The sequence below is a fragment of the Molothrus ater genome, chromosome 3, assembly GCF_012460135.2.
Source record: "Molothrus ater isolate BHLD 08-10-18 breed brown headed cowbird chromosome 3, BPBGC_Mater_1.1, whole genome shotgun sequence".
Lineage (NCBI taxonomy): Eukaryota > Metazoa > Chordata > Aves > Passeriformes > Icteridae > Molothrus > Molothrus ater.
The window spans coordinates 6,417,721-6,441,688 of NC_050480.2; the positions used below are offsets into that span (position 1 = coordinate 6,417,721).

Below are 23,968 nucleotides of genomic sequence, written 5' to 3' on the forward strand. Positions count from 1 at the left end.
GTGGAAAAGGATCCTACAGACAGATGCATCAAGTAACTCTCACATGGATTTTGATGTGAATAGTCCCACTTATTCCATGCTCTCTAACACTGCTCACAGCCACACACCTGGGTTGTACTATTTAATTAACTACAGCCTACATTTATCTGCATCCTTTAGAAGTACACACACACATGCTCACCCTATAGAAAATAAATATCCAAATATTTTATCAGACAGCTCCTGTATCATCCTACTGAGAACCTTCATTCCCTGTCAGTCTCTTAAGATGGGATCAGTTTACTTTTCACTGTACTGTACTTTTCAATCTGCAGAGAAAACTCACTGCCTTTCTGAAATAAATACAATCATCAAATAAATACAATCATCATACAACAAACAACTGGAGGCTCAGCTCATCATTTGGTCAAATCAAATTAGGGCCATTTCAATAGAGCTATGTCAATTTATGAAAGCAAAAGAGATGGTTTGAACACTTGCAAATCACCTTTCCAAGTCAGGGCTAGGGAGGAGTGTGAGTCTTCACCCCTTCTTTCTCAGAAGCCCACAGATTCCAGCTCTCTATCATGGGCCTAGCAGCTACAGAGCTGTGATCCCTCCATCAGGTGACAAGTTACTCAGGACAGGGCCTTTTCCCTCACAGATTCAAGAGCTGCACAGCCTCTGGGCACTGCCACAATGTGTGCCTATAACAGCAGCATTACATCAGCATGAAGTAGGTGGCCCCAACAACTCAGCCACCACGCTCCAGGGTGTCACACTGCGCACTTGTGGTAATTGGCATCCAATGGTCTCTCCTCAGTAGGGCTGTCTGAAGTGAAATAGGACTCAAAATAAATACATTAATCAGTAAAACTTCAGTTCACCAAGTCTGTGGTTATCATGTTAAGTCTGCTTGAGGAAGCCTTTTCATATGAAGTAAAAAGTTGAAACAAGGCAGCCTTCCTCATCCTGGTACAGGTCTTGTTGTCTCCTCCTGTACAGCACTGCTTCAGGAATAAAGTGTCATCATCATCCACTGAAAATAATATGGAAAGGGGGTTGAAATAATCCATCATCCATGTGAAAGCCCTACCATATTCACACCAAGACTGGACTATGGGGCAATGAAGATATTCTACCTCCAGAAGAAACAGAAGCCATAATAAAGCAGAAAACTTAGAAGCCTGAACCTCCTTGTTTGTAACCTGCCCTGGTCAGTTAAGGATACCTTTTCTAAGGCTACAGAATAAACCATGCAGTGCCACATGCAACAAAGGGATCTTCAGCTGCCAGTCAGGGGGTGGGCTTTACCTCAGACTCCCGGAGGTAAATCCCTTTGCCATCTTGGGTTAAGTTGCGAAAGGCCTCTGCAAAAGAAGCAAATGAGGAGCATTAACTTGACAGCCAAGACACCACCACAGCCAAGGCACTGCCTCAGGAAAAACCCCAAAGGCAGAGTTTGTAGGCTATTGTCAAGAGCAGAGCCTCTCTGTTCTGTCCCTGGGAGATCCCTGAAGGCTGGAACACTGGGAGCAGCTGAACAAAGTCAGGCATGTTACTGTCTGCTCATCCATCTGTAAAACTCCAAAATGCTGGTGGTCCCAACCTTACCCACTACAATTATGAGACATGTGCTAAGTGTCTGCAGCATGGTCTGAGTATCAGCTCTCTCATCATCAAACTGCAGTCCACCAAAGACATATTTCAAAGCTTTCTTTTCTTCCTGGAAAAGGTGTATTTCAAGGTTGTGTTTTCAAGGAAAACAAGTAGTTTTTGTCTGTAATTTCCTCTTCCTACAGAAGGCCCGTGCAAATGTGCAGAGAGCTGAATCACTGATGTGTACAGTTTGGATGTCTGTAGGAAGGGACTGCTGGGGAGGTAAAGAGAGAGCTTGGCTTCCTCTGTATCTGTCCCTCGCTTTAAACTGATTACTCTTGCTTTATTCAGAAATCCAGTCCTGCAATTTTCCCCCTTGCCACTGCCAGTGGGAACAGCATCAGAGGGGCCATGGCTCAGCTGGCAGCCCAGCTTGCCTGGCCAGACACGGAGCGCCAGCCTCACCTCCCATGATCTCCACTCGAAGCATGAAGCAAACAAAGCTCTCAAAACTGATCTGTAACTCAGGGTCACCATATCTGATTGCCATCAAATTACAGACTTCATTGCTGAGTGAAATGCCTACATAAAATGGGGGGGAAAAAAAGGAACACAGAATGAGATGGCACAACTGAATGGTCTTCATCTCTTCTCCAACAGCTTTGTTTTTCAAGCCTGGCCTAAGATAATCAAATATTAGCCAGCCCAAATGAGATCTCTACATGAAGATATCTCATCCAAATTTGAAATGGTTCGGGTCTGCTCCCCTATACTTACAGTCCTTGCAGAGTTGAAATAAAATAGAAATAGGCCTCTTTTGCTCATGGGATATGAGGGTAATAGCAGCAGCTGGGTTTAAGAGCAATATTCCCAAGAGGGTAGGAAAGGAGATGAAAAAGAAAATCCAGAGGAAGCTCATACAGAAAGCATCAATCCCAATGTCAAGCAGCAGCAGCATTTGCAAGGAACAAAAGCATTCTCTATTCATGGCCTGGGATTTTAGTTTGCTTTAGCAGAGGTCTGCCCAGGTTTCTCACTGTGCTTTCACTGACTCAGATGAACTGGGTGAACATGCACCAAAAAGAGGAATGATATTTAAGGTGTAAACATGCAAAGGAAGCTACAAGACTGAGCTCCAGCCCCCACACAACGCACAGTAATAGCAGCAGAGCTCAGTCCAGTATTTGGACCCATATGGATCATCTTCCATTTCTGGATCAAGCCTCAGACACTGCATTAGTGAAGTCTAGCAACAATCTAGCCTCCCTGCAAGTCTCACACTTCCAGTTTTGGTCCCTGAGCTGTCATTTTCAGCAGAAGCAGCAATTTAATAGGAGCTAGATCTGGCCTCCTGCATCCCCACAACCCCAAACAATCTTTTAAAACTCAATTAGCAACACACAGGAAGGGATTTAAAAATTGGATCTGAAATAGGCAGACACTTCTGTTTCAGACAACTCTCAGTGTGAGACCACACTGAGAAAAGAGTGGGCAGCCTGTCACATGGCAAAATAATTTTCAGACGTGTTGACCCAGCTAAAGAAGGAAGATGACATAGCCAAGGCCATGCAAACTATAATGTTTTCCACTCCTCCTGAGCTCTACACACAGTTATCAAGATGTTTCCCAGCCCTGTGCTTTTTCTTCAGCAAGAAGATGAGACTTGCCAAAATATGCTGTGGGCTCACCTGTCTCCCGTACAGCTGCGTGCAGTTCCACAAGGTCAAGCTTTCCTGATCTCTTGGTGTCTCTCTTCTGGAAAACTTCCTGTGCGGTGAGGGAGTACTTGTAAACAAACCAAACCACCCAAAACCCAGCAGGAGACACCAAAGGGATTGTGAGCAGGGAAATATTGAAAGGGGGCATAGAAATTACTGTCATACCAAATAGAAAAGCAGCCTCTTCCACAGGACTCTGAATTCCTGGATACTCAGTGTGCCAGTGGCATTCAGCTTAGTGGGAGCATTAAGGTCAAAACATCTCAAACATTAGAAAGCACCCATTACATATATTAAAAAATGAAAAAAGAAAAAAAAAAAGACAAACAACCCAAAAACCCCAACAACCAAAACCCCAAACAACCCAAAAAATTGCAGCCACTATAACACCCATGCAATTATAATATGAGAATAATGATTTCTTAGCCCATGTGCCTATTTAGAGACTTGATCCTCATCCCACTAAAGTCAAAGGAAACCTGGCTGCTGATTTTAGAAGCAGCAGGAATCAACCCTTTCCCAAAGCAGCTCCATTCTGTCACAGCTGAACTGTTATTATGGAGGGTGAGAAGTTCAATAAGCAGGGCCATGTCCTGGTGGTAAAGAAATCACAGTAACAGCCAGTCTGGCCTAAGAAATAATGCTCTGGTAAAGTATTATATGAGTCAGAAGTATCACTCATGGCAAGGATACATCCAGGAGTGCCAAGATTCCCTGGCAAGAATCCAGACTGAAATTCAGGTGAAAACTCTGGAAATCTGGAGAGAAAAAAAAAAAAAATCGGTTTGGGGAGTCATTGGACATCTCTCAGAAAAATGGACTCACAAAATCCCCCCTTACCTGAGAGGGCTCAGGCCCCAAAGCCTTTGTGAAACTTTACACCCACTTGAGAAGATGTATCATTTATGATGATAAAAATATGAGGCAACAGGATGGATTCTACTAGTCTCAGAAAATCCAATATGAGCTCCCTGCAGGCATGTAATATAGAATGAAATATGGTACACTATCTCCAGCTATTAGAGAAAATGGAAGGAAAAGGACATCCAAAGCTCTAATCCCAAACAGAATTTACTGCATGACCTTGAGCAAAGTCACTTGACCTGAAGAGCTTTGGGGAACAGCACTGCAGATTAATTGAAACCCTTGTACTAAGCATCTCTCTCTCCCTCTCTTTCACAGACACGCTGCCAGCTCTGTTAATATAATTAAAAGTACAGGCACTGCTGAAAACATGATGCTGCCTCAAAGCTTAGCATTCCTGGTTCATATATAACTTACATGAAGAATAACAGAAATAGGCTCTAATCTCACTGAAAATCATGATTACAGTTGGTCTGCCCCTTCCACTGAGTAAGGGATAGAATCATAACTCACCAATCCCTTCTCTGCAGGAAGTCAGGATGCTTTAATAATTTTAAAATTGTAATAGCCCTGTTTAGTAAATATGAACCAAGTACTGTAAAGATTTGAAAATGATTCTTAAAATCAATAATTTATTAAAAGTAAAGATTCCCTGTTCAACATTGCTTTCTCACAGATAAGACAGTGCCTGGTGGGTCAGTTTACAAAGACAGAAGAACTATCTTTGCCCAAGATATCTTTTGCAGAAAAGAGAGTAATATCAAATTCAGTTTAAGTGAAAAAGGCATCACATCACTCTTTGGATCATCTTCTTTGTTGCCTGTAATGGCTGGACAGAGCATTTTCTATGTTGCATATTGATTGTTACCAGTGAAGAAACCAGGAAAAAAATCTGGATTCATCATTATATGTGTAATTTCATTGTCATTGTCCAGAGAGAACAGCCACTGCAATGCCTCACTGCTGCCCAGGTAGTGTTATTTGTTCCCAAATTACAAACCTGTGGAGTGCTTTGGGCTGCCCCCAGCAGAGTGATGCTACACGTGAGAGGGACCAGCTCAGGGCTCACCTGGCTCTCACAGGCATGGGTTCCAGAGGCCACCTGCACCTCATCCTGTCCCCCAAACACAGAGCAAGGGGCAGCCCTATGCATGCACCAAGCACATGAAAGTAAAGGCAAGACTCTCCTCCACCACACCAACTCCTACAGACCAGGATTTCCACATCTTCTACTTTGGTGCTGCTGAGACTCAGCAGTGGCACAGGCTGAGATGAGATACAGTTTCAGAATCAAAGCTGAGGTCAAGCTGGGTTTGGAGGCCAAATTAAAAATCTGCATCCATGCTTGCTCTCCTCCCTCATTATTTCAGTTGTTGAAATTCAAACTAGATTAGCTCTGCTTATAACATTTCTGCCATATTGATTCACACCTCAGCAAATCCTTTTGCTCTGGAAATCTAACATGGCATCAGAAAAGTCAGTTCAGTCAGATTGAAGCCAGTTTCTCTTCCCAGAATTCAAGCAATAGATACAACAGCTGAGGCTTTTCTCTGAGAGAGCTTATTTTACAGAAACATTATTTCTCAGCACTTACTTCTCCAAGATATATTATTCAAGATCCTCTGGAGCTGAACAGCATTTATTTCAGGATTCTGTGATATGGAAGAGAATTTTAGTTTTTTGTTTTTTTTCCTAAGTAGTAAATCACTTTTCTCCCTCTTTGTTTTCCCAGCATGCCCCATCTTCATTCTCTGCTTTTCTGGCCCCACTCCAGCCACTGTGAAAATCGATAGAAAAGACTCCCTTTGAATATGACAAGATCCTGAGCCTGCAGGAGCTGCAGTGTGCTCTGGGCTAAGTTCTCAGGGCTCCACACAGATCAGTGCAGTAGTACAGATTTCCACTGAGTGAGGATGCAGGCCTTTCAGCCCTGGTGCCATCTGTCCCATCAAGCACACTGTCAAGAGATCGGCTTCAAACATTCCCATTTTATCTTTTATAAACAAACAAACAAACAAACAACCTGAAACTTTGGAATACTTCTCCCCAAACTTTTCAAAGCAGAGACTCCCCCTCCCCCTTGTCATACTAAAGTTCATAAATCTTTTAAAGGCTGTGACAATCGTTTGCTTGGAGGATTTTTTAAATGTCACTCTTCAAAAATAAAAGCCTGCTTTCAGATCATTGACAGATGCCAGGGCAAAGCCTTCAGAAATGGCAGTAGGTGCTCTGTGTGTACTTGGACATCCTGACAGCAAAGGACCAGCACCTCACAGTATATGGCAATTTCTAGCACATCAAAGCCACACCATTCTCAAAATCTTAAACAAGGGGCAAAAAGTGAAAGCATTCCTTGTTTTTAGTAACAGCTTCCCTCAAGATACTCCTATTAAAAGTCCAAATCTGTTTTTGTGAAATTGTGTTTGCCAAACGCAGGGTATGATGCTAAATAAACACAGTGACCTTTTCTGAAAGGTGAAACATTTACATCCCTCACCACAGTCAGTGGTTGATGCTCAGCTCCATCCCAAATCAAGCCAGAGAAATCACTAAAAAGAATCTTTCACAGTAAGGATCATATTTCACTAGGAAAATTAGGGGGAAAACATGATGGGATACCCAATATCTATTTCACATCTCAGAGCAGGTTAGTTGCCATCCAGCTGTGATGAAGTATGTGTGAGACAAGGTTCAATATTTCAGGGGTGTTCTCTAAGAGACAGCTTTCCCCAAGGATAGGATGGAGCCACACAGCCCATCACTTGGTCCCCAATACAGGCAACAGGAATTCATGTTGAGGGAGAGCATGTGAGCCTGGTCAGCTTCTGTAGTCCATTCTGCTGTTTCCCTGGTGGAAAAGTGATCTCAGAGGGTACATCCCTGCTCAGTCCTTTAGCATTTGTTCATGGACTTTCTGCCCATCAGTTTCCTAATGCCTTTTGAGCCTCTTGATACTGCCACGCTCACATTAAGCTCCAGGCACTGACACCCTGTTGTGCAGAGAAGTCATCACATTGCTAAGCTTCACAAGCAAATTTGCTGTGTGGAGTCATCACTGTACACAGAGTCCAACCTCCTCTCCATAGCCCCCTCTCTGCTCCCCACACATCCACATGCTTTTACTTTCACAGAGCTACATAATAGCTCTGGAGGAGTTTACTCATGCAAGCACTTACCTGTTCAAAATGCTTTGTGAAGAAATCCTCCCAAATCTTGCCTTCATACCTATCAACAATTTCCTTGAAGGTATAAAAAAAAATCACTAACTTGCAGAAGAAAAATATTGTCAACCAAATTATTAAAGATGCTTTCCCAGCATGGCATTCCATTCCCTGCCCCTTCCACCCTCTGCCCACCTCTGCAATCAGTGTTACATCATTAATACAGCCCACTGCTAAGATACCTCCCTACATCACAAAACTGCTATTTCTTGGAGAGAAATACTCAGATAACATTTAGTGGGGAGAAAGATTCCTCTCACCCCACCCCAAGCTGTGCAAAGCATGGGGCTCACTCTGTGAGAGAAGAGTCTCTGTTCTCTTTATACAGCCCAACAGAGGAGATGAAGGCAGGAAAGGCCCTGGTTATGCCAGGGGAACAGACTATGCCATAAATTTCCTAGCACAAGATGTGCAGATGTGCATGCACTGTTACTGAGACCAGTTCTTTTGAAAATAACCTTTAGGCCATTGCATGGGAATAGTAGAGCTAAGGTCCCATCATGTCCTCAAAATGTTTAAGGCCTGAAAGGGATGGGGAGAAGTGCAAGAATGGACCATGAGTCTCCAAAAAGCCATGAGCAGGAAAGACTTTAGAGCAAGCAAAATGGTGTCATTAAAAGATGTCTGCAAAAAGGGCAACTAAGCTGTCTAAAGTTTTGCCTGTCCCCCACATTCGACTGCATCTGTCCCCTTGATCCAAAGGATTCTGTCTGTAAACCCAAGCTGTGCTTTCAAGTGCTGCAACACAAGCACTGACATTCTCACTCAGCCTCTCCTCTAGGGCAGAGCAACACTAAAACCCCAACATTCAGAGCTGCAGATTGAACCACAGAGCCCCCACTCCCCACACACCCACTCACCTTAGAGAGGGTGAAGCTCGTGTTCCCACCCATTTCCCTGGAGATGCAAAAAAGCAGACACATTAAGGACAGATCTCAGAGTTGTGTGTTTGTCTCAGCACAGGTGTCATTCCTCCTCCCTGGATGGGGCCCCAACCTGCTCTTGCCATGTGTTTTATTCTCTGGTGTTACAGCTGCACTAAGGCAAGGCCTCGTATCCACAGAGGACCCCAAAAGCTGCTGGCATCTGAAGTATCCAAAGCACCCATTTCTGTACAACCAACCATCCTAGCACTGCCAGCAGGGAGTTCCTGGCAAACTAATGGAGCTGAAAACCTAAAGAGCTCTTATCATTCTCACAGTCTCAAACATGTCCATGCTGCAAGGATTGTGTGGGCCTATCTCAGCCTTTTTTGAAAGGATAAGGCCAAAACCAGTGTTTCAACCACCAAAAATTCTATGGCAGGAAAAATCCAGAGCCAGCTTCTCTGAAAGAGACTATGCTGCTTTTTGCAGAGTTAAGTCTTTATGCTGCCCCCATTAGAGTAGAAAGACCAGACTTTCCCAAGGAATTAGGTGCTGCAGCATCTCACCGAAGGACGTGCTTCCTGGAGAAGACACGCAGGATGAACTCAGACTCCTGCTGAGGCTCCAGGGTGGAGGGGACAATGATGTAGACACAAGGCTCCAGATGGAAGTCATGAGTCACTTCCCGCTCATCAAGGAAAACCTGGTGCTTGTTCACAGGCTGATGCCGGGTGAAGAAACCTGGGGGCAGCTTTCTGTTGCTCTCCTGGTACTGCTCAGGGAAGAAAGGTAAGAGAAGCGTGTTCTGCTGCAGCTGAACACGTGGACAAAAGGTGTGGAAGACTCACAGGCAGAGCACAGCCAGCCTGCCTTCACATCTCAGCCTGTTTTACAGCACAAGCAGGTAGCAGAGCCCAGAGGACTCAGTCTCTTCCCAGGTCATGGTGGTTCTCACTATGCAGCACCCTTGCCTATTGTATTCACAGGGAATGCCCCGACCAAGGCAGGAATGGTGCATCAGACTCCATGTTCTCAGAAGGCTAATTTATTACTTTATGGTACTATATCATATTAAAGAATACTATACTACACTAAAGAATACAGAAAAGATACTTACTCAATGTTAAAAAGATAATAATAAAAACTCATGACTCTTTCCAGAGTGTTGACACAGCTTGGCCCCAATTGGCTAGAGAGTTAAAACAACTCACATCAGAGTCCAATGAAACAATCACCTGTGGGTAAACAATCTCCAAACACATTCCAAAGGAGCACAACACAGGAGAAGCAAATGAGACAAGAATTATTTTCCTTTTCTCTGAGGCCTCTCAGCTTCCCAGGAGAAAAATCCTGGGTGAAGAAATTTTTTCAGAGAATGTGAATGTCACACTTGCCCAATACTAATATGGCAAAAGACTGGGCTTCCTGCAACTTACAAAAAACCCTCACACTACTCTGTAAGGAACAGCAGCAAGAACTGGGGACGAGAAGCTGTTCCTGTCAGTGTGGCTTCTGCAAAAGTCTTTGCCACATGGGCCAAAATGGCTGCAGGCAGGAACTGCTCTAGAGACTGCCCTTCACTAGCCAGAACACCTCTTCTCCCACAGGGACCACACACTTTGTGCCCAGCTCGTCCTTTGCACAAGGGATCTGGTAGCAGAGGATTTTTTAGAACACCTGTGGTCTGAGCATACTGCATGAGCAACCTAAGCCCTCATCCTGACTTCATGCAAGTGTCCTTGATCTGTCTGGCACTCTTTGCTCTGCAGGCCCTTTTCTGCCACAGGATGATGGATAAAGTGTTGATGCAGGCAACATGAAACTAATTTTAATGCCACTGAGTGCCCAGTACACAAGCCCAATAAATAACCCTGCTAGCTAAAACTACTGTCACCTTCTGATCTTGGCTGCTCCTCAAAACAGTTAACCATTTTACTCTGCAGCCTCATGGGGAGATGCCATTCCTCTTCCTTTGCCAGTATTTTTCTTACTAATAGGGCAATCTTTCTTATGAAGGGTTCAGGGTTACTCCTCCTCATGCCCCTTATGTTAAATTCAAAGTTTTTATATTCCAGTCAATACTCTCTTGACAGCAGTTCCAATACCTCAGATGCTCTCAGCTTGCCATCTCTCTGTATTGATCTTGGCAACCACTACAAACCTGAAATTGAAGTCCTGGCTGCCACCATTCCCACTCAGGTGTGGCAGAGCACTGTCCTGGGGCCACACTCAGACCTCCTCTGCCAGAAAGTTTACCTTGAAGGTAACCCTGATAGTCCCCAAGATATTTAAGTCAGGAAGGAGTGGCATCTTACCTCATGGTTACCATGCTGGGTCTACAATAACTAAGAACACAATTGTGCTGCCCATATAATGTACCCAAACTAGTTCTTTGCCAGCCCAAGTTCTCATTTAAGAGGTGTACTCTCATTTGAGCAGTAACAGAGTGGAAGATATGCCCTTTAAAGACAATATGAAAATCTTTCCCAGTTTTAAATAGCCCTCTGAGGTCAGGGCCAAAATCGGGACTTAATCAGGATTTAAATTCCAGGGCTCTTTCTCAGGTCCCAAAGGCTCTTGGATAAAGAAAATGCTAGAAATGCAGCTGACCTTAAGAAGCTGAAAACACCTGTACCATCAGCCAGCCAGGAACATGAGCTCCCCAGGAGATCTTTGACTCCCATGGGGCACAGGCTCTTTTCCCACCTCATGCCAGGACTGGAAGGCAGCAGAAAGGCAGCTCTGACTCCCAAAACACCAATGCCCACTCTCAAGGCCAATGAGCTCTCCTGATACGGCTGCTTTTCAGTAGAGTCAGAGGATGGTTCTGCCTTGCTGTGCCTCACTGAATTCCAGTACTGGCACTCGCTGTCAGCCCAGGAACAAGGGCAAACACACCACATTCAGCATTGTCTTAACAGCTGTGCCAGCCCAGGTCCCCCAGACAACAGCCAGCAGTGGTGACAAGGGACTCACCTGTAGGCCCACCTGCAGGAAGAAAAGAAACAGCATCTGTCAGTCAGGACCTCTGTGCCTCACCAAACACAGCCAAGCCATTCCTGGGAAGCAGAGCAGCTACAAACATCTATATGGGGTCTCTGCCTTCAGAAACCTCAGCCCCTCCACCCAAAACCCCTCCCCACGGTCACCTCTCTGTAACTGTGCAAGCTTACAGCAGCAACAAGACCTGTGGCTCTGTTCAAGGGAGAAGAATGGCCCTCAAGGTACTCAGATAAGCAGAGAATTAAAGGTAGGAAACTCTCACTCCTGGTGATATCCACTCACCTGTGGGCACATGGGGAGCTAGCAGTATGCACACATGAGCAGCTGCCACATCATACTAGGAACAATTTTTAGGCACAATTTTACCATGGTTGGAAATAACCTGAGGCAGAGCTCTTCCTACCCCAAAGTAAGGGGACTCCTGGCACCCTCTTCCAGCTATTGCACATACCCTCAGAGGCAGCAAAATAAATCCCAATGTGCTTTGAAGCAAAAGGCACTTCTCACTGCTCTGCAGGGTGACACACAGCATGCTGGAGAGGCAGCAAGCAGGGCACAGAGCCCCAGGGAACCTAGCCCTGATGTGTGAGGAGACTGGGCACAGGCAGGAGGAAAGAGCAGAGATCACCCTGCACGCCACAAAAACTCTTGGCCTGCAGAGCACTATGATCTACAGGGGCTGGAAATTCTCCTGTTTGGTGAGAGCAAGAAAAGCAAAGGAATTCTTTGCACCTTATAGAGTGAGAATCCAATGAAAAGGTGAGGGGCTCGGTTCCGGTGTTTGGTGCTGTGTTTCTGCATGAGGGATATGACCACACTGCACGTGCTTGGGCTTTTCTTGCTGTCTTCAACTGGCAGCACATTCAGCCAGTACTGAGGGTTCATCCAAAAGTTGCCTAAGTAAAACAAGAAAAACATTTTGATGTCATTTTCCATCACAAAATTGATTGCCAGCCTCCCACATGATGCCTGGCACTGGACGGAATAGGTCACAGGTTGCCTGGATCTCCACACCCCACAGGAATTTGATTTTAAGGTGCAGCTTACAAGTTTAGCAGTGCAACTACTGTCTAAGACAGGAGAAAGACCCATGAACAAGGAACTACACTTCTGCTTACATGCAACTAAGAGCTCATTTTGTTTATAAATGTATCACCATTCCTCTCTCACCCCTGGTGTATAGGCTAGCTGACTTTAGACTCCACCTGCTCTGCTTCCAGAAGAGCTGAGCCTCTCACTATTTTATTCACTTTACTTAAAACACACTGCCTGGAGGTGCTGAGGATGCAAATTTTAAGAGACAAGTTTAATGCCCTAGAGCAGATCAGTGCTGGCAATTGATCCTGGGATCCTAAAGCTTATTTCATGCTATAATCAGCCCACTGCCCTATGTTTGCAAGCAGTGCATCTTCTGTGATAGCAGAAGCCAGTCAAAGTCCTTCAGCTGCTAATTTCTGATGTTTGTGTGGAGGCATAAACAGGAAGTGCATGCTTCTGTCATCAATTTTATGTTAAGAGGTTATAAGGAGCTGGCAACTGAGTCAGCAGAGCATCCAAAAGCCAGAGTTATCCAAAAGAGAACCCCTCACCGTTATAGAATCCCAGACTTCCTCCTGCTGTACTTCCTTTAACCCATCTCCCACTCTTCAAGGAGTACATCCACTTTTTCCCATCTTCCTGGCTCATCAGGTCTGGAGTTAATTTACAGATCACCAGATCTACAAAATGAATCTTAAAATCTCGCAGAGACATCCTGGGAAAAGAGTGCCAAGAGACATCTTGTCAGCAGTTTAGTTTAGTCCATATGGCTCATAAAATGGAAAGAAAAGGGAGCGGGGAACTTCGGAGCCACACCATTCTGTGTTACATATGGTAATGCTCATATTTTATTAGGCAGTAAAGAAGAGAGCGTCTGCTTCCACAGCAGCCTCTAGGAGTAGCGAATGCACGACTAAAACTTCAGCAAAGGATAGGAGAAACAGAGAATGAAATAATTTCGCCAGCAAAGGGAGCACAATGAAATTACAGGGGCGGCAACATTGCCACCTCGTGGTAAAAGCTGTGGAGAAACCGCAGACAAACCGGCAAACAGGAGCTTCCCGAAGGAAAGAAAGAAAACAACAAAAAAGGCAGGACAAAAGCTCCTGGGGCTGCCCTTTATCTCCATCAGCCCCAGGTGACCTAGCAATGCCCGGCTTCTCCCTCACTCCTGCATGAAGAGCAGTGCATTCCGTGTCAGCACAGCCACTGCTTCTCACAGCATCAAGCAGAGAGGAGCACGGACTAAAGCTCACCACCTAAGCCTTGGCCTAAGTGGCAATGTGCAGCTCCAGGTGCAGCCCCAGGGCTGCTGGCAGAGAGGGGAGAAGCAAGACTGTGCCATTACCAGAACTCTCCATCATCCTTCTTTTTCCTCAGTAAAATCTTCTCCTTCGGGCTCAGCAGCTCCCACTTGTAAGAGCTAAGGGGAAAAACATGAGGCCACTAACCAAATGTGGCCACAGATTCAAGGCAGAGGACATGACCTTCCTCTATAAAAAGAGGCCAAATCCCTGTTTTTACATATCTCCATGCTTATCCCCCACTATGCCTTCAGCCACATGAGACTCTCCACGACCACACTGGGTCCCATGAGATGTAGCTAAATGGGTCCAGTTTTCTGCAGTAAAAGCCAAAAATGTTCCATTTCCATCAGCCACTCCCTTCACTTGAACACACAGCTTCCAAGTACTTAAAATATAAAAATCTAGACCCGCTTTGTTGGTTAATTTTCTGTTAAAGGAGACATAATAGGAAGAGTGTTTGGCATAATGAATGAATGACTAGGACAGCACAAGAGGCAGCTGGGAGTCATTTCAAAGGCAGGCCTGCAGTATGTTGCTCATTATGCTCTTCAACAGAACAGCTGGTGTGTTGTCATTATGTGACAGACATGCATCAGAGAAGTTACTGCTCTGCAGACAAGGTGAAAGCCATTCACATTCCCAATGACCTCTCTACTCTTCCCTCCTTTCTATGCCCTGAGCCTCAGCAAACAGCCTGTGCAGGAAATGAAGTGAAGCTTGGAACAAGACACATGCTCCACTTCAAAGAGGAACAGGACACAACTTTACAGTAGCCCATGGTCTAGAATGCAAAGCACTGTCTTTCATGGGTCCAAATTAAAAGAAAAAAAAAATCAGGTAGGTGCAAATATGGAGCCCATTTACCTCACTACCTCCTCTGATCTCATGCCCAGCTGTATTTACCTGAGCAGCCAGGACAGAGAACTCCTTCCTATTTATCCAATTCTAACACCTTGCAGCCTGTGGAAGATTTTTCCAGGGCTCTCCCACGATAAAAAACTATGTCCTGAAAGATGGGGGTTTTTTAGAGCCTCCTGCACAGCTATGTGTCCCTTTGCATGCTCTCCACATCACAGCAAGGTGGACAGCATCTCATGCTCATATTATGTTTCCTCTGGCATTAGTGAAATGAGAAGTAGAACTGATCTGATTGAGGCTGCATGTGTGAAGTGAGGCCAGCTACAGCAGCACTGTCTGTTGGAGACATATAAATCTATGGAATCATTGCTTTGACACCAGAAGGTCTGTGCAAGTGTTATCTTACTGCTGCCCTCAACATTAATTCATGCCTGAAGATGGCAGCATCTTTCCTCCAAGAAACCTTTCCTTTGCTCAGTGTCACACCTTTCCTTTTGTAAACTCACCTGTCACTCCAGTCTCCTTTCCACTCAATTTTTCCCCATGGATTTCTCAGTCTCACTAGGTTTTCTGGTCCATCTTGACAGGTCACCTGCAGAAAACAGTAACATTGTGCTTACCAAGGTCTCAGCAGTTCTCATCTGGTTTATATCATTGTACTATGTCAGATATTCACAACAATTTTGCTTGTTCTCATAGATGCCAGCAAGTATGATGATAAAAATCTTTGAACATGCAACTCTAAATGCCAGCAACAAAGAGATTAATGTGCTTCATCTTACATTCTAAACTGAAACCAGAGACATGACAGATTCCTAATCTAAAGGCTTGACTGTAAATTCCTCTTCCTTTCCAGCATCTGCTCATTTTGTACTTGTGTGAAAACCAAGTCCTACCCCAGTGCAATGGCACAGCACAATGCAGCCCCCATGGGTGTCCACACAGATTAATGCTTCCTGAAGTGGTGGAAGGAGAGCCCCAATTTGGGGCTTTGCTGACAGCACCCTGCAGAACAGCTGACTTCACACTGTTTCCACATGCTTGGTCAATCCCTTAAGGTTGCCTGGCTCTTCATCTCATCAGAAGAGCCAGACTGACAGACACGTTGTTGAAAAACTCCACACATAAACTCCTCCTGTGGGAGACACAGATGTGCCTCACCCAGCTCATCTCTTCTGCCCTTCCTAGTATCTCTTGCTACAGGCACTGAACATGCTTTCACCAAGATGTCCAAAGCCCCACACAGTCTTTGCCATCCTTGTCAACCTCCTCTTGAGGCTGGACAAGACAGTCATCCACCAATTCAGGAGGAAGAAGCTCCTACTCTTTGGGATGTATTATTTCAAGTCCCTTACCTCTGGACAAATATGCTAAGGGGACTCCAACAGTACTTCTGCAGATTAGTGGGGTCCCCCTGCACTGTCTGCACAGGAGCACAGGTCAGTTCCCTTACTCCACACCCCTGACTCATATTTCTATCTGCAGTTTCTCATATTTTGGCCTCTACATCCTTACTTCTCTATGGCCTCTCCACTGGCTTCAGAGGAAGACTTTTTACCCCAAGTAAAAAGCACATGCCCAAGTTTCAGCACATCCTCCCAGCAGCCCCAAAGGCAAGCCTTTCATTCTTAACAGCTGAGATGCATTTCTAGGTGATGGTGTCAGCAGAGCCCTATGAATCATTCCCACCCTTAGAGATACACTGATCTATAACAACTGTCCTTTACATCAAGGCCTCCAAATTAAAATGGACACACTTAAAATGTCAATCTTAACAAAGCCCACAGTCTCTTGTAGCCTAGAAAGAGTATTGGAGAGGAGATATTATAGTTGCTCTGGTCAATGCTTGAATGCAATAAAAATTGCTAATATCCAAATGAACCTGGGCCCAGGACATTTGGGCTGGTCTTACCTTTCTAATACCAGTTACTGTGTAGGCATGGCCAGCAACAAGCCCATTCTTCAGGACCTTTGTTGTCTGTATACAAGAAACAGAAAGAAAAGAAACATTTTATTTTATCCTTACTCATACAGCATACTTATACCAATGCCAGAGACCCGTAAGCAATGACTTTCAAAGTAACAGGAGAACTGAAAATAAATAAATAAAATGGAACCTCCTAAGAGCCAGATTTTCAGTATGCTTGGAATTGGAAGGTTGATTGTTAATGGCCCTTCCTAAATTGTGGGTCTTCAGCTAGACACCATGTCACTTTAAGGAAGTCCAGGAGGTTAGGTTTTGATTTTCAGCAAAACAGTTTCCCAGCAGCTGAGGTGGTAGCCTAAAGCTTGGAAGCCAAGACTTCAATTCATGTTCTGAATGACCAATGTCTCTACCTTAGCTATAACTTTATTCCATATGTGTCTCACTGCACCACCTGTAAAAATGGAAAATTTATTTAACACAAAGGGGAAAATGCAGTAGGTCCCTATTTAATAGAATTTCTTTGATAGATAAACCAGCTCCTAAACATAACAACAGGGAGCTGAGAGCATCATGGAATCAATTCATGAGCAAAGTTTAACATGAAGAATATGACTTCTACAGAAAGCCACATAGGGCAGATTTGATACATTTTGAGTCACAATGACCAGCTGAGCAGAGGGAAAGGGGTCTGGAAAGGTTTTTGGCTGTAAAGCCATTTGATGTCACTCCAAGCCTCACCCCTAAGTGTGTCTGACAGCCCATGAGAGATCTGCTGTAGGTGGCTCTTGTCAGTATATCCCACAGATCAGGAGGAGCTTCTGCAAGCTTGATCCTTGTATTGACACCCCCTGTGAAATCCACCAAGGCTTCTGAAACTTGCCCAATCTGCAGATCTTCATAGGAGCCATAGAGTCTAGCAAAAAAAGACATCAATATATTCTCTGGGTTATCATCACAGATGACAGGTTGAGAACAGGTTGCCAACGAAAATATTTTTTAAAAAGTGTGCAAAAAGCAAAAGGAAGGCTGTAACTCATGTTTCATTTTAAGGGAATTTTTGGCATTTGGGAAGAGAAGAATCTACAAAATTGCCTCCAAGATTGGCCATAGTCTGAAAGGGACTCTTCACTAGCTGTCATCCCTGACTGCACTGTAATGAGAACATGCCCGTCACGATTCTTTGATAACTCTGCCTCAGAGAATGTTGCCTGAATTTATCACCAGGCTCTGAGCTGTAGCTAAGATATAGTGCCTTGAGAGACACTGTCCTGAGAGCTCAGTCTCTAATCTGATTTTCTTTATCACTCCAGTGCAACTTGGCCCAGTCTTTTCATTATAACACTAACACCAAATGAAAATACCTGAACATTCTCACCTTTGGGTGATCTTTCTCTCAATGTTAACTAGAGCATTTTTCCCTGCTCTGCAAAGATTATTTCAGCCAAATATTAACAAACTCCATCAGTTAGGCCATGCTGCTTTCTTCTTTGTGCTGATACTACCACTGTAGGCAAAACACCCTGGAGGGAAGCCCCTGCTCTCACCATGCCTTGTGACATGCCTCAGCTTCAAGGACCTGAGAGCAAAAACAACTGCCAAAGCAAAGTGCAGTGCTTCAGCAGACCTCCAAAATGAAAATCCTTGGAGGTTTCTCACATTGATAATACATTAAAGGAGGCTTTGGAAATCATTCACATTCGAAAATGTCTATCTATGGTGTTCCACTCCTCTGTGGTATTTACAAGGAAGGGATCAGCCAATACACTGCAAACAATGATAACACTCAGAGGACCAACCCCCCACAATAGGCTTGTTTTCTCACCTAAACCCTTGGATTTAAACTCAAGGGCCTGGTTTGATAACAGCTACCGCAATGGCAGCTTTTATGTGTAATAATAGATAGATGAGAGCCATCTACTACACTCCAAATGTAGCAAGGCCTAGGAGATGCATTTATAAACAAGAACAAACTGCGTAGGCACCAACCAACATATTTCAGAGAGACTATTTGCATAACTTGAAATGAGTCACTTACTTAGCATATGCCTTCTCCAGAAGGGCTCCCCAAAACACATTCTTATAGACTGAGGAAACAAAGAGCAGCTCCCCGGCCTCAGTCACCGGCAGGAGATCATCAACCACCACGTCAATCCATTCCCCGAAGTGCCAGAACTGTCAGGGGAAAGGAATGAGCTGATGTTTCCCTTGGAAGGGACCTCCCCTTGAAACAACAGGAAAGGCAAGATAGCCTAGCTGTGGGTACAGAGCAGGCTGCTGTGGGTCAGTGGGACGTGCTGACTCACCCACAGAGCCAGTTCCTCAGCCCCACTCAGCCAGAGGAGTAAACAAAGCATCTATCAGGTGTAAAACGAGTCAGCAGGGAAATTAGCCACAGGTGGACTTCTGGGGAAGGAATTCCTAACTGCAAGGTAGCAGAGCTGTACACAGAGGTGGGCAAAGGGGTAGAAGATTGGAGCTGATGTGCTCAGGTCCTGCTGACTGTTGCCACTCTTGAGAAAGGGTTTTGTTGGCATTAAAATATGGGTAGGACACAGCTGGAGAGAGCAGCCAAGCAGAGGTGTTTCCTCAGTGGCTTGCAGTTGATTCACTGCCTGTGCTACTTTGTGGGAGGGATGATGGGCTCCTCTCCAGCCTGGGATACCCTCTGGCCACTTGCCCCTGGCCAAAGGGAACCACATATACAAATTCTCCAAGGGTGTGACACAAAACACAGCAGAGATATCTGAGGAGCTCCTGCAATCTGGGGGAGCAGCTGTACCCGGAAGTGGAAAATGCCCGCGTATTTCCTCTCAAAGCTCTGGTTCTGTGGCACAACTGCAGCCAAGATGTCCTGGTGGAATGTCAGGGCTTCCAGGGCCGCCAGGAACCAGCAGTTCTCTGCGCCAAGACAAACGGACACATGCACTTGGCTGAAAAGTGAGAGCTCTCAGCCAAGTTCAGCAGCACCACCAAGATCCCAGCAGAAGAGCTGTTGTGCTGATGTCTTTACAATTCTAACAAATCATACACACAAAATTAGATGATCCAGGCATGTTCTTTACTTAACCAAACTGTGATTGGTTTATAATTGCTCTCTCATGATCTTTTCATTTGGGTACTGTTTGGTTAAATAAGAAATTTAGCAAGCAATAACTGTCAATGGAAACATTCTGTGTTTTACTGACATTGCATGGGTTTTTTTTCTGTGCTCTATAAAGGCACACTATTAAAAAAAAAAAAAACTTTTCCATTTTTCTTTGAAAACATTAGCTTTTCAGAAAGGAAAATAATTTCCAGTGGATCTCACATGCAAGACTGTACTTAGCAAACTTTGGTTTTAAGGACATAAAGCACTTAAAAACTAATTTAGTCCCATCCCACCTCTACCTGTTTTTCAGATGGCAATATAGTCTTTTATTTTAGACAACACAGGCATAAAATTATTTTTCTAACAGCAAGGCTAAGAAGAGAACACACGCTGAGCATTAGGTACAAATATAAAGCCCTTCTGTGGTTTCTGTTCAATTGTCAAGCAGCAACACCACAGACCAGTAAGAGTACAGGAACACTTCCTATTAGCAGGGGCAGAAGCAACACACAATGGTGATTTCAGCTTGTGGAGACACCTCTCATGCCTCAAATCCCACCTCAAAGCTTGCCAGCTTATTTACTGAGCCTATGCCAGTAAATTATTGCTTCATCCACACTGTGCCAAGTGGAGATAGGAGATGGATACCTTCTATTTCCATGCCAAGTTTTATGCATTCAAACTTCCATGCAAAATGTTGTCTTGTGTAAGAATACTTAGATATTTATACAAAGGAGTTTCCTTACCCACCAATCCTTGGCAGAGATCAGGCTGCTTTCTGTGTGCAGCATAAAATACAGGACTTTTGTGCAAAGCCTGGGAAGCACAAAATGAAAAGGAAAGAAAAAAAAAAGGAGGAGAGAGTTAAGCCAGTAACATGAGCTGATTTAGCTTGAAAGTTAAAGCTTTTAAAATACTGAGAGCCCTTTGTTCCAGCAGACATTGTTCTGGCTCAGGTATAAATCTATTGTTATGTGCTCTGGCTAACCTGACACCAGCCTGGGCACACATTTGTGCTTGGTCTATGTTGAATTTGGTCTCCAGCCAAAGTCACTGGTGCTCAGATGCATCACCATGGCTTTCCATGGTCACCATGCTGAGAAGACAACCCTTCAAAGCTGCCAGTCCTGCTCCTCCACACAAGTGCCAGCCAAAAGAGGTTATGAGGGCAGAGAATCAAACTTTCACCCAAGCTGGCTGACATCTCCACAGCTTGACTGACAATTGAGCTACAGACTGATGGCTGCTGCAGAATTCCTGTTGCTGTGACAAGAATAGGTCTGTGAATAATTGTACAGAGAGTGATAATGGTGTGGTGATTTTTTTCCCCCTCACAAGTGCCTCTGGGGTTAAATTAATAACCTAAGTGTCAAAATTATATTTTACTCGAATGATCCAGAAATTGCTCAAGCTAAGTTTCACACTGTTGGCATCCCCTGCAGGCAGCAGCAAAGAAACAGCTTCCCTCAGAAGGCAGTCACAGTAATTAGACACCAAGCCCTGCCCTTGGTGAGTTTGGGTGCTCAGTTTGCAGGCCATCACTCATAGATGCAGCAAGCTACAAGCCTGCAGGCTGAATGGCACAATCTCAGCATCTCCTCTGCAGCACAGGAGGACTGAAGGATGCAAAGCATCCATTCTCAGAGAGTCTTTGCTCAGAAAGTTTGGCATCCAGAGCAAACAGCAGCCTTCTTCACAAGGCAGGTTTAGACTCACAGAATCACAGAACATGCTGAGTTGGAAGGGACCCGTCAGGATCATCAAGTCCAACTCCTGGACCTACACAGGACACCCCAACAATCATAGCAGAGCAGCAGAATAGTCCACTGAGAGACAGAGGAAGTTTCAAGGCCATTCCAATAGCTGAGGGATGGGGAGACACTTGAAAGGCTTTGTAGAGGCCAGGACTCGTGCTGACCTTTTTTTTTTTTTTTTGCAGAAACTCAATCCTTCTGGGAAATTGTTTAAATCTCACAAAATATGACAGGCAGAAAATAACTTAGCTGGGAGATGCTATCTGATATTACCTGGCAGAATTCCCTACAGAAAAAGGACTTCTGAAATTCTGAATACATAGTTCTGTACATTGCTTTCAGGAGGATCTGATTGTCAATACTTTGCTCAGTGGCTCAGTAAGAGCAGAACTGGCATTGCTAATAACAGGCCTTATCTAACTGTGCCAGGCCCCTGTCCTGGCCTCCCACACTTGTTATCTACCCTTTTGTTATGAGAAGGTGCTCTGTGACCAGCCCTTGCACCTGGGTGTCTCTTGTTGTGATGTTTAGTTTCAGCCTGGAATGCCAGCAAAGGCCTTGGAAATGTGAGCACAAGTAGAAAACAAAGGCCCCAAAACCAAAACCAACTCACAGACTGATGCTCAGTCACTGGTTGTGATAGGAGCTCAGCCTTGAGAGCTGAGGAAAGATTACTCCAAGTACAATAGACTAAACAGTTAAGCAGGGAAAAAAAAAAAGTAGCCCAACAAGAGGATAAGGCACTTGCCCTGTCTGGGAAAGCAGCAGCCTCCAGCATTATAGCAGTCCATGGGAGAGAGGGGTCATGGCTAAGAACTGTCTAGAAACTCAGAAATCTTCTAAGAGGTCATGATCTTGAACTGTGGGGAGAAGGATCTCATCTGTCACCACAGAATCACAGTGAGATCCCTGTAGCCGTGAGCTCCAAGGAAACCAACTCTCCCTGCTCCCTTTGCCTCCTCTCCCTGCCTGCTCCAGGTGTTACTGGATATAAACTGAACAAAGCTGGTCATGATTTTGGGCAACAAATGCTTCAAAGGCAATTATGAGACTCCATGTACCCCAGCTTCCAAAATGATACCTGATGCAATAAATGTAATCCCCAGAGACATTAAAGTACACCTAAATTAAAGTCTAAGAGTAGGCTGTTCAATGCTAAAACTATTTGCTGGCTATCATCTGTAATCATCCTCTTACACACAGTGCTCACTGAAAGTCACTTACGTGTGGCCTCTTCCAGTGTAAATTTCGGGGCAGTTTCTTTAGCAGTGCTCCTGTTCCAATGGAGCTGATGTGAGCAGGGAAGGTGTCATCTGTGAACAAGCATTTGTTCTTCAAGCATGACTCCAGCAGAGCCTGGTAGTTCTGCTGGATGGGAGGGGTGTGTTTTTGAAAGATGCTCCTGCCTAAAGGCACAGGTGGCTTCTTTTTTTTCAAGCACAGCAGGAAAGGCATGCTGATGTCTCCAATAACACCAGGATAATTTTCTTCCAGTGAGGATTCTGGAGGGATCTGCTGGAAACTCTTGGTTTTCTCGGATGAGGCGTGTCTTTTCAGAAGAATTCCTGACAGTTAAAGTAAGTATAAAAAGCAAATTTAATCCTGACTTTTAAAATTTTCTTCTTAGTCAGCAGGGGTGGGTAGGAACAGTGGCATTCCCAGGAGAAGTAGGAGCTCACCCAATTCTAACTGAGCACTTACCACTGCATTTTCAAGGCTTTAACATCGCTGTAGATCTGAGTGAAATCAAAACAAGTGACCCCACTGACTTTTACCAGAGCTTTGAAGCCATACACGTGGCTATTCTATGTCTCTCTCTTGACTATTTTAGGCTCTCTAGGATATTTTCACAACGTGTTGCAACATGAATGACAGTCTTAATTCAATCACTTTCTGGCATGAAGTTATTTCCCCTCCCCCTACCCTCAAAAAAAAAGCAAGATAAAACAAAGGCTAACAGAAAGATGGAATACATTATGTTTTAGAAAGCCACGACTCACACTCCTATGATAGTTATTTTGCCCTTTTTGCCTCATTTTGGAGAATGATATGATCTTCCCCCAGAGTTCACATTCCATCTTGCTGAACATCACAGATTCACACATGAAATTGCATGCTGAGGTATTTTTTTCCTTGTAACATTCAAGACAGATGTTTCTCATCCCCCCACTAAAAAACACCAGAGAGTGATGTCCTAGGTCTTTTTTTAATATTAGCAACTATGTTAAAGATTTGTACCACCCCTTGCTGGGAGAAATAATGACTAAAATCTCAGTAGGCAAATCAGTGCTAACAAGGTGACCACAATCAGTTAGTACAGTGAAAAACACTAACCAGGATGCAAAGTTAAAGAAATGGTTCACATGCCATAATGATACAGTATTTGGAAAGCTCCCCCACACAGGAAGCTCTTTGGGACTCAAAATCCCTGCCCCAGGCACCCGAGGATGCTGGTCTCAGTTAGGCACCAGTTGATTGTTACTCTCATCAAAGCTGAAGGTCAGCAGCAGTCCCTGTGAGAAAACAAACAACCACACATTGTACTGTTCAACCACACAGAGCCCTCATTTGTTATAAACCCACTCTACAAGTGATCCACAAAGCTTGACCCTCAAGGGCAACCAAGAGAAAAATCTTCAGAAGATAACGCTGGAAATGAAAATTCAATTTTCTGTTGTATTGTAGACATTTCAGAGCTGAAAAAGAATTTGAGTGCCTAACAACTTGCTTACTTTTTGTCCAGATG

At 44.5% G+C, this 23,968-nt stretch overlaps 1 protein-coding gene across 1 annotated transcript; it reads right to left on the reverse strand.

The window, feature by feature from the left end:
• Positions 1-939: 939 nt before the first annotated feature.
• On the reverse strand, positions 940-22,677 carry CAPN14 (calpain 14). The gene is made up of 20 exons (XM_054514376.1): positions 22,447-22,677; positions 20,215-20,284; positions 19,160-19,278; positions 18,416-18,552; positions 17,119-17,293; positions 16,366-16,431; positions 14,960-15,045; positions 13,637-13,711; positions 12,840-13,003; positions 11,975-12,146; positions 8,814-9,023; positions 8,242-8,278; positions 7,337-7,399; positions 5,755-5,812; positions 3,990-4,054; positions 3,462-3,530; positions 3,267-3,345; positions 2,044-2,160; positions 1,294-1,349; positions 940-1,018 (listed from the first exon to the last, which is right to left on the reverse strand). Exons 1-20 carry the CDS (start codon positions 22,675-22,677, stop codon positions 992-994), a joined length of 2,076 nt encoding a protein of 691 aa, XP_054370351.1. The 3' UTR covers positions 940-991.
• Between the last annotated feature and the right edge of the window lie 1,291 nt (positions 22,678-23,968).

Excerpts from the sequence above, each read along its gene's own strand:
- CAPN14 (XM_054514376.1), bottom strand. The coding sequence starts at position 22,677 with ATGCCTTTCCTGCTGTGCTTGAAAAAAAAGAAGCCACCTGTGCCTTTA. Across the intron at positions 15,046-16,365 it reads CAGTAACTGGTATTAGAAAG|GTGACCTGTCAAGATGGACC; the intron begins GTAAGACCAGCC and ends TGTTTTCTGCAG. Across the intron at positions 3,531-3,989 it reads GAATCTTGGCACTCCTGGAT|CTGAATGCCACTGGCACACT; the intron begins GTATCCTTGCCA and ends GCTCCCACTAAG.